Source organism: Oncorhynchus gorbuscha, linkage group LG23 (assembly GCF_021184085.1).
Source record: "Oncorhynchus gorbuscha isolate QuinsamMale2020 ecotype Even-year linkage group LG23, OgorEven_v1.0, whole genome shotgun sequence".
NCBI lineage: Eukaryota > Metazoa > Chordata > Actinopteri > Salmoniformes > Salmonidae > Oncorhynchus > Oncorhynchus gorbuscha.
The window spans coordinates 62,468,169-62,478,042 of NC_060195.1; the positions used below are offsets into that span (position 1 = coordinate 62,468,169).

General features: G+C 46.2%; 2 protein-coding genes across 2 annotated transcripts; both read right to left on the reverse strand.

The window, feature by feature from the left end:
- Positions 1-398: 398 nt before the first annotated feature.
- On the reverse strand, positions 399-2,082 carry LOC124011697. The gene is made up of 2 exons (XM_046325186.1): positions 1,537-2,082; positions 399-1,353 (listed from the first exon to the last, which is right to left on the reverse strand). Exons 1-2 carry the CDS (start codon positions 1,670-1,672, stop codon positions 857-859), a joined length of 633 nt encoding a protein of 210 aa, XP_046181142.1. The 5' UTR covers positions 1,673-2,082; the 3' UTR covers positions 399-856.
- Positions 2,083-6,109: 4,027 nt separating this feature from the next.
- Positions 6,110-9,626, reverse strand: LOC124011652 (complement C1q subcomponent subunit A-like). The gene is made up of 4 exons (XM_046325111.1): positions 9,038-9,626; positions 7,269-7,352; positions 6,789-6,920; positions 6,110-6,688 (listed from the first exon to the last, which is right to left on the reverse strand). Exons 1-4 carry the CDS (start codon positions 9,093-9,095, stop codon positions 6,408-6,410), a joined length of 555 nt encoding a protein of 184 aa, XP_046181067.1. The 5' UTR covers positions 9,096-9,626; the 3' UTR covers positions 6,110-6,407.
- Between the last annotated feature and the right edge of the window lie 248 nt (positions 9,627-9,874).

Genomic DNA, 9,874 nt, shown 5'->3' on the forward strand with positions numbered 1-9,874 from the left:
TCTAGCCTACCCTCCAGCTGGCTGCTACTTTATATGGAAAACTCTCTTCATGTCACCCACACACACACACACACACACCAGCACACACACCCCGACACACACACACCAGCACACACCGACACACACCGACACACACACACACACACACACACACGAATGAAGTTCTGTGGCAGCAGAACCGTCACTGTGTTATAAGTCTGGCAAAACGTCATAAATCCTAAACAGTTTATTAAAGTGTACAAACTTAGTAATGAGAAAGAGGACTGTGTCTGATTATAGCTGAGATGTCAACAGTATCTGAGACACTCCTGTTATTGTCCACAATGTCCATGATGACAAGTTTCCCTGGTAAAGATGGTGGGTGTATAACTTGAGACAGGAGGAACCCTTTCCACCAATTAAAAAGTTTAACAAATCTTTATTCATCACTTAGACAATTAGAGTCACAGAGCATTTCCTTTAATTATACAGAATTTAAAAGAATACTAAACATATTTCAAGGCGATTGTTTTGCTTTACTATTGTATAAAATTCCAAAATTTCAACAAGTTTATATTTTAGTTTTAATTCAGTCCCTGATAGAGGACAATTTCCATCAGACATCCTTCCTTTAATTTCTCCTCGTCTTTTTTCATCCTTCGTTCCCTACAGAGGATATTAGGCCCAGCTGGGTCTGCACCTTCTGCTTTTCTATCGCTATAGCAACCAGAGGCGCTCAATCTTTCCCGGGTCCGATGATGGTGATGATGTCACTTCCTGTTTCTTTGTGCTTGACGGGAACAGCTTCATGCCCAAACCCAGTCCGAGACCCGCCCCTACACTGCCAGGTCTCGTCCCTATTGGTCTACCTGTCCCACTAAGCCCCTCCCCTAAATCCATTCTCTTTATTCCCTGTCCTGATTGGCTCTGCTTCTCTATGCCCGGCTCCAAAAGATTCAGCCCCTTCTGTCACCTCCCCTCTCAGCTTACTCTCCTCCAATCGATGTAGTCTATGGTTCTGCTCTTTGCTGTTCTGAAGGAGAAGATGTAACACAGCCATCATCCTCCCATAACTTTCTGCTCCCTCCTGCCTGATCTGCTGTATTGAAGAATTCATCCTCCCCTCTCGTTCTGTTACCTCCTCCTTCAGCTCCACGAGGCCTCGATGGAGCCTGGGGCTCGCCTGCTCTGCCTGCCCCCGGAAAACTGCTTCGATGGCAGGCAGGCACTGCTGGCAGACTCCCGGGGTTCCACAGCGTTGCTCCAGGGCTTCCATCAGCATCATATCCCTCTGGTGGGAGTCCTCCAGAGCCACGAATAGTTTGTTCCAGCGAGAGAGGTCTGTAGCCTGGCAGGTAGTCATAGGGGAGTCCCCTGGAGGGAGAGAGAACCAGACACCACACTGTCAATCCACAGTCAGCCATTACAAGCCATCTCTAGAATGTAGGCCTCAGGTGAACAAGTGAAACAGAGAGAGAAAAGGGGGAGCAGGTCAATGAGAGAAACAGAGAGACAGAAGAACAAGGGAAGAAATGAAGGAGTGAAAGACAGACGTACCGTCCTGTTGGTCCTGTGTAATCTCGTTTTCGTAGTTGTCTGCGTAGTTCACTTCATATTCCTCTGCGTTCACACACACCGACACACACACACAGCAGAGCACACACACCACATGCCAGACCCTGTTCACCAACATGCTGCCGCTTCCGAGTCTGTGTGTGTGGAAGAAAGTGTGAATGCGAGTGTGTATGTATGTAAAAGAAAACCGTCCCGTTGCCAGTGGTACTCCAGAGGTCTTGTGCTGTATTCTCTCTCTCTCTCTCTCTAGTTGACTAGACTGAGCCCACGATTGTCTGGGCTGACTGCTATACACCAGGAGAAGGGGAGGAGAGAAAAGGGGGATAAAGTGGGGGAGGGCGTGTTACACCACCATGTAACCACCTGTACTGTGAGAGGGAGGGGAAATATGCAGGGTGGAGTGGTGCCACTTTTACAGCAGGACACGAGAGAGGGAGAGACAGAGAGACAGGGAGAGAGGGAGACAGGGAGAGAGAGAGACAGGGAGAGAGGGAGAGACAGGGAGAGAGGGAGAGACAGAGACAGGGAGAGACAGGGAGAGACAGAGAGACAGGGAGAGAGAGAGAGACAGGGAGAGAGGGAGAGACAGGGAGAGACAGAGAGACAGGGAGAGAGGGAGAGACAGGGAGAGACAGAGAGACAGGGAGAGAGGGAGAGACACGGAGAGAGGGAGAGACACGGAGAGAGGGAGAGACAGGGAGAGACAGAGAGACAGGGAGAGAGAGAGAGAGACAGGGAGAGACAGAGGGAGAGACAGGGAGAGAGGGAGAGACAGAGAGACACGGAGAGAGGGAGACAGGGAGAGAGAGAGAGAGAGAGACAGGGAGAGAGGGAGAGACAGGGAGAGAGAGAGAGAGACAGGGAGAGAGGGAGAGACAGGGAGAGAGGGAGAGACAGAGACAGGGAGAGACAGGGAGAGAGAGAGAGACAGGGAGAGAGAGAGAGACAGGGAGACAGGGAGAGACAGGGAGAGACAGGGAGAGACAGGGAGAGACAGAGAGACAGGGAGAGAGGGAGAGACAGGAAGAGACAGAGAGACAGGGAGAGAGAGAGAGACAGGGAGAGACAGAGAGACAGAGGGAGAGGGAGAGACAGGGAGAGAGGGAGAGACAGGGAGAGACAGAGAGACAGAGGGAGAGGGAGAGACAGGGAGAGAGGGAGAGACAGAGAGAGGGGGAGAGAGGGAGAGAGGGAGAGAGAGACAGAGACAGGGAGAGAGGGAGAGACAGGGAGAGACAGCGAGACAGAGAGAGAGGGAGAGACAGGGAGAGAGGGAGAGACAGGGAGAGAGAGAGAGAGAGGGGGAGAGACAGGGAGAGGGAGAGAGAGAAATATATATATATATACATGTATATTAGAGAGAGAGACCACTGTACAACAGCAGAACCTGAGACGGAGCTGCATTTCCTGACAAAATGTAAAAAATATAAAACAATTAGAGAGTTTCATTTTCCCAAATTTGAAACCCTTATTCGAGGTTTCAAAGACCTCTCTGATGAGAGTAGGCTACCCGTCCTGTTGGGGGAGGACGCAGAGAGCTGTGGGTTGGCAGCGCACTACATTGCTGCCTGCCATAAGATGAGGGACAGTGTCTGACAGACCAATCAACCTGCACATGTACTCTACTGTATGCTTATTGTTATTGTTGTTACTGTTGTCCCGTTGACAATTTTAATTCTCATTTATATTTATTTTTTATATTGTAAATATCCAAAATAAGTTTGGCATTATGTACATTGTTGCGTCATACCAATAAAGCGAATTGAATTGAGAGAGAGACAGAGAGAGAGAGAGAGAGAGAGAGAGAGAGAGAGAGAGAGAGAGAGAGAGAGAGAGAGAGAGAGAGAGAGAGAGACAGACAGACAGACAGACAGACAGACAGACAGACAGACAGACAGACAGACAGACAGACAGACAGACAGACAGACAGACAGACAGACAGACAGACAGACAGACAGACAGACAGACAGACAGACAGACAGACAGACAGACAGACAGACAGACAAAGACAGAGAGAGAGAGAGAGAGAGAGAAAGACACAGAGAGAGACAGAAAGAGAGGGAGAGACAGAGAGACATAGAGAGAGAGACAGAGAGAGAGGGGGAGAGAGAGAGAAAGAGAGAGAGAGAGAGGGAGAGAGACAGAGAGAGAGGGAGAGAGAGATAGAGAGGGAGAGAGACAGGGAGAGAGAGAGACAGAGAGAGAGGGAGAGAGAGAGAGATAGAGAGGGAGAGAGACAGGGAGAGAGAGACAGAGAGAGAGGGAGAGGCAGAGAGAGGGAGAGGGATGCTGAGAACGAGACACAAATAAGTTAGAGGGAGACACACCCGGTCGGATAGACCAGAGAAAGGGAGACACCCGGTCGGATAGACCAGAGAAAGGGAGACACCCGGTTGGATAGACCAGAGAGAGGGAGACACCCGGTCGGATAGACCAGAGAAAGGGAGACACCCGGTCGGATAGACCAGAGAGAGGGAGACACACCCGGTCGGATAGACCAGAGAAAGGGAGACACACCCGGTCGGATAGACCAGAGAGAGGGAGACACACCCGGTCGGATAGACCAGAGAAAGGGAGACACACCCGGTCGGATAGACCAGAGAGAGGGAGACACCCGGTCGGATAGACCAGAGAAAGGGAGACACCCGGTCGGATAGACCAGAGAGAGGGAGACACACCCGGTCGGATAGACCAGAGAAAGGGAGACACCCGGTCGGATAGACCAGAGAAAGGGAGACACCCGGTTGGATAGACCAGAGAGAGGGAGACACCCGGTCGGATAGACCAGAGAAAGGGAGACACCCGGTTGGATAGACCAGAGAGAGGGAGACACCCGGTTGGATAGACCAGAGAGAGGGAGACACACCCGGTCGGATAGACCAGAGAAAGGGAGACACCCGTTCGGATAGACCAGAGAGAGGGAGACACCCAGTTGGATAGACCAGAGAAAGGGAGACACCCGGTCGGATAGACCAGAGAGAGGGAGACACACCCGGTTGGATAGACCAGAGAAAGGGAGACACCCGGTCGGATAGACCAGAGAGAGGGAGACACACCCGGTTGGATAGACCAGAGAAAGGGAGTGGCTAAGAATATGACTTAAAACAATAACAACAGTCATATAAAACGACGCAACTTAATGAGTAATAGCCCAGTGACCTCAGGCATTGTCAACATATAAATGGGAGTTGTTCAACGCTGTGATTTGGGCCACTGCCTCTGGTCTTTACCACTGAGGGATGGAGAGAGAAAGCAGTTCAGTAGTGTACAGTTCAGTATAGTCTACAGTTCAGTAGTGTACAGTTCAGTAGTCTACAGTTCAGTAGTCTACAGTTCAGTAGTGTACAGTTCAGTAGTGTACAGTTCAGTATAGTCTACAGTTCAGTATAGTCTACAGTTCAGTAGTGTACAGTTCAGTATAGTGTACAGTTCAGTAGTGTACAGTTCAGTAGTGTACAGTTCAGTATAGTGTACAGTTCAGTCGTGTACATTTCAGTATAGTGTACAGTTCAGTAGTGTACAGTTCAGTATAGTGTACAGTTCAGTAGTGTACAGTTCAGTAGTGTACAGTTCAGTATAGTGTACAGTTCAGTATAGTGTACAGTTCAGTAGTGTACAGTTCAGTATAGTGTACAGTTCAGTAGTGTACAGTTCAGTAGTGTACAGTTCAGTATAGTGTACAGTTCAGTATAGTGTACAGTTCAGTAGTGTACAGTTCAGTATAGTGTACAGTTCAGTAGTGTACAGTTCAGTATAGTGTACAGTTCAGTAGTGTACAGTTCTGTATAGTGTACAGTTCAGTAGTGTACAGTTCTGTATAGTGTACAGTTCAGTAGTGAACAGTTCTGTATAGTATACAGTTCAGTAGTGGACAGTTCAGTATAGTATACAGTTCAGTAGTGTACAGTTCAGTATAATGTACAGTTCAGTAGTGTACAGTTCAGTATAGTGTACAGTTCAGTAGTGTACAGTTCAGTATAGTGTACAGTTCAGTAGTGTACAGTTCAGTATAGTGTACAGTTCAGTATAGTATACAGTTCAGTAGTGTACAGTTCAGTATAGTATACAGTTCAGTAGTGTACAGTTCAGTATAATGTACAGTTCAGTAGTGTACAGTTCTGTATAGTGTACAGTTCAGTAGTGTACAGTTCAGTATAGTGTACAGTTCAGTATAGTGTACAGTTCAGTAGTGTACAGTTCAGTATAGTGTACAGTTAAGTATAGTGTACAGTTCAGTAGTGTACAGTTCAGTAAAGTGTACAGTTCAGTATAGTATACAGTTCAGTATAGTGTACAGTTCAGTATAGTGTACAGTTCAGTAGTGTACAGTTCAGTATAGTGTACAGTTAAGTATAGTGTACAGTTCAGTAGTGTACAGTTCAGTAAAGTGTACAGTTCAGTATAGTATACAGTTCAGTAGTGTACAGTTCAGTATAGTGTACAGTTCAGTAGTGTACAGTTCAGTATAGTGTACAGTTCAGTAGTGTACAGTTCAGTATAGTGTACAGTTAAGTATAGTGTACAGTTCAGTATAGTATACAGTTCAGTAGTGTACAGTTCAGTATAGTGTACAGTTCAGTAGTGTACAGTTCAGTATGGTGTACAGTTCAGTAGTGTACAGTTCAGTATAGTGTGTGATTTAGCATTGCTTCTGGTGTATTGTCACTTAGTGTATTCTCACTCATAATGACAACCCTTAGATCTTTAGATCTTCGCTTTACAAAGGATGTGTGATTCTTCTCCCCTTTTCAAGATGTGTTTATTGATCGTCAGAGCAGAGCCTTTGTGGCTCCGCGAGGCCCTGACATTCAAACTCCTCTTTACATGAGACCATCACAGTATTTCTGATGTTGTCACACGGTGAAAAGCAGGAAACCACTGAAGATGTTTTGATTATATGAGTTATCATAGAGCCTGAAGCTCGCAGGGAGACGCATGTACACCACGTCTCCCTCCTCCAGCTCCAGAATGACTCCGTTAGATAAATAGACCCAGTATCCATGGCTATTGTAATGATAGTTAGACATGGTCGCCTGCCCATTCTTAAACATGGATATACCCATGTAACCAAGCCCATGTTGAGCAGCGGTGAATCTGATGTAGTAGACGCCTCTCACTGGTGCTGTGAAGGCACCTGCAGCAGAGGACAAGAAGAGAGGGGTCAACTCTTTACTTTTCTCCACTTCAACTCGGGCACACGGAACACCACCTCTGGACAGAAACAGGCATCTTACCTGTAATCGGGCTGTAGGCCTTGCCGATGTTGGTGATGACTCTGGTGTAGACCAGGTTGGCGTCAGTATTGAAGGGACCTATGGGTCCCTTATCGTTCAAACCAGCAGCAGAGAAAGCCACTTTTGGTCTGTCTGTGAATACAGGAGAGAAAACACACAGTCCCACTTAGAGCGTTATTTTGTTCTGTCCCCACGATGATAGTTCAGTGCAATGCTCCGTGACTGAAACAACAACAGGGTGATGAGACGAAACAACAGGGTGATGAGACGAAACAACAGGGTGATGAGACGAAACAACAGGGTGATGAGACGAAACAACAGGGTGATGAGACGAAACAACAGGGTGATGAGACGAAACAACAGGGTGATGAGACGAAACAACAGGGTGATGAGACGAAACAACAGGGTGATGAGACGTTAGATGTGAGACATGTGAGCTGTAGTTCTTCTCTCAACGGCCGGGTCTGGATCTGTCGTTACCTGTGTTCTGTCTCTTCAGTTCATCAACATCATTCCTCGTGGTGGTCAGTTCTCTCTCACTGGCACTCAGTCTGGCCTCCAGGGCTGAAGAAGATCAAAGACACATCAATATTCCACCAGCAAAATATGTCATATGTTTTGTGGTTTAGTAATGATATTGATTCAATCAATATATACAGAACAAAAATAGAAACGCAACATGTAAAGTCTTGGTCCCATGTTTCATGAGCTGAAATAAAAGATCCCAGAAATGTTCCATACCCACAAAAAGTTTATTTCTCTCAAATGTTGTGCACAAATTTGTTTACATCCCTGTTAGTGAGCATTTCACCTTTGCCTAGATAATCCATCCACCTGACAGGTGTGGCATGTACAGTGGGGCAAAAAAGTATTTAGTCAGCCACCAATTGTGCAAGTTCTCCCACTTAAAAAGATGAGAGAGGCCTGTAATTTTCATCATAGGTTCACTTCAACTATGACAGACAAAATGAGAAGAAAAAATCCAGAAAATCACATTGTAGGATTTTTAATGAATTTATTTTCAAATTATGGTAGAAAATAAGTATTTGGTCACCTACAAACAAGCAAGATTTCTGGCTCTCACAGACCTGTAACTTCTTCTTTAAGAGGCTCCTCTGTCCTCCACTCGTTACCTGTATTAATGGCACCTGTTTGAACTTGTTATCAGTATAAAAGACACCTGTCCACAACCTCAAACAGTCACACTCCAAACTCCACTATGGCCAAGACCAAAGAGATGTCAAAGGACACCAGTGCCAGACGTGTCCCCCTGCTTAAGCCAGTACATGTCCAGGCCCGTCTGAAGTTTGCTAGAGAGCATTTGGATGATCCAGAAGAAGATTGGGAGAATGTCATATGGTCAGATGAAACCAAAATATAACTTTTTGGTAAAAACTCAACTCGTTGTGTTTGGAGGACAAAGAATGCTGAGTTGCATCCAAAGAACACCATACCTACTGTGAAGCATGGGGGTGGAAACATTTGGGGCTGTTTTTCTGCAAAGGGACCAGGACGACTGATCCGTGTAAAGGAAAGAATGAATGGGGCCATGTATCGTGAGATTTTGAGTGAAAACCTCCTTCCATCAGCAAGGGCATTGAAGATGAAACGTGGCTGGGTCTTTCAGCATGACAATGGTCCCAAACACACCAAAAGGGCAACAAAGGAGTGGCTTCGTAAGAAGCATTTGAAGGTCCTGGAGTGGCCTAGCCAGTCTCCAGATCTCAACCCCATAGAAAATCTTTGGAGGGAGTTGAAAGTCTGTGTTGCCCAGCAACAGCCCCAAAACATCACTGTTCTAGAGGAGATCTGCATGGAGGAATGGGCCAAAATACTAGCAACAGTGTGTGAAAACCTTGTGAAGACTTACAGAAAACGGTTGACCTCTGTCATTGCCAACAAAGGGTATAAAACAAAGTATAACCATAATTTGCAAATAAATTCATTAAAAATCCTACAATGTGATTTTCTGGATTTTTTCTTCTCATTTTGTCTGTCATAGTTGAAGTGTACCAATGATGAAAATGACAGGCCTCTCTCATCTTTTTAAGTGGGAGAACTTGCACAATTGGTGGCTGACTAAATACTTTTTTGCCCCACTGTATAGGAGCTGATTAAACAGTAAGATCATTACACAGGTGCACCTTGTGCTGGGGGCAATAAAAGGCCACTCTAAAATGTGCAGTTTTGTTGCTGACTGCAGGAGCCACCAAAGCTGTTGCTAGAGAATTGAATGTTAATTTCTCTACCATAAGCCACCTCCAACGTTGTTTTAGAGAATTTGGCAGCACATCCAACCGGTTTCATGACCGCAGACCATGTTTAACAACGCCAGCGCATGACCTCCACATCAGGCTTCTTCTGCATCTGTGGGATCGTCTGAGACCAGCCACCCGGACAGCTGATGAAATGTTAATGGAATTTATATGTTTAAATACATTTTTGACTATCATAGCTGGGCCTCCGTCTGTTTCATTCAGCCAGTATCTTACAAATTATGGGTTGCAGACCGAGTAGTTTAATTTAATTATGAACATTGAGAACATAATTCTCGTAACATGAAACGGAGGAGTATTTCTGTCTGTAATAAAGCCCTTTTGTGTGGAAAAAAAATCATTCTGATTGGATGGGCCTTGCTTCCCAGTGGGCCTGGGAAGGTATAGGCCCACCCACTTGGGGGACAGGCCCACCCATGGCTGTTCCCCTGCCCAGTCATGTGAAATCCATAGATCAGGGCCTAATTAATTTATTTCAATTGACTGACATCCTTCTATGAACTGTAACTCAGTAGAATTGTAGAAGTTGTTGCATTTATATTTTTGGTCCGTATTTATAGACCAATGTCAGGTTCTAGGTCCTTCTGTAGCTCAGTTGGTAGAGCATGGCGCTTGTAACGCCAGGGTAGTGGGTGCGATTCCCGGGACCACCCATACGTAGAATGTATGCACACATGACTGTAAGTTGCTTTGGATAAAAGCGTCTGCTAAATGGCATATATTATTATTAGGTTGCGTGGTCGCACGTTCGCCGGTCACCTCTGTAGCGTCGCTCTGTGTCCCTGTTGAGTGATGTCACTCCCTCTGACC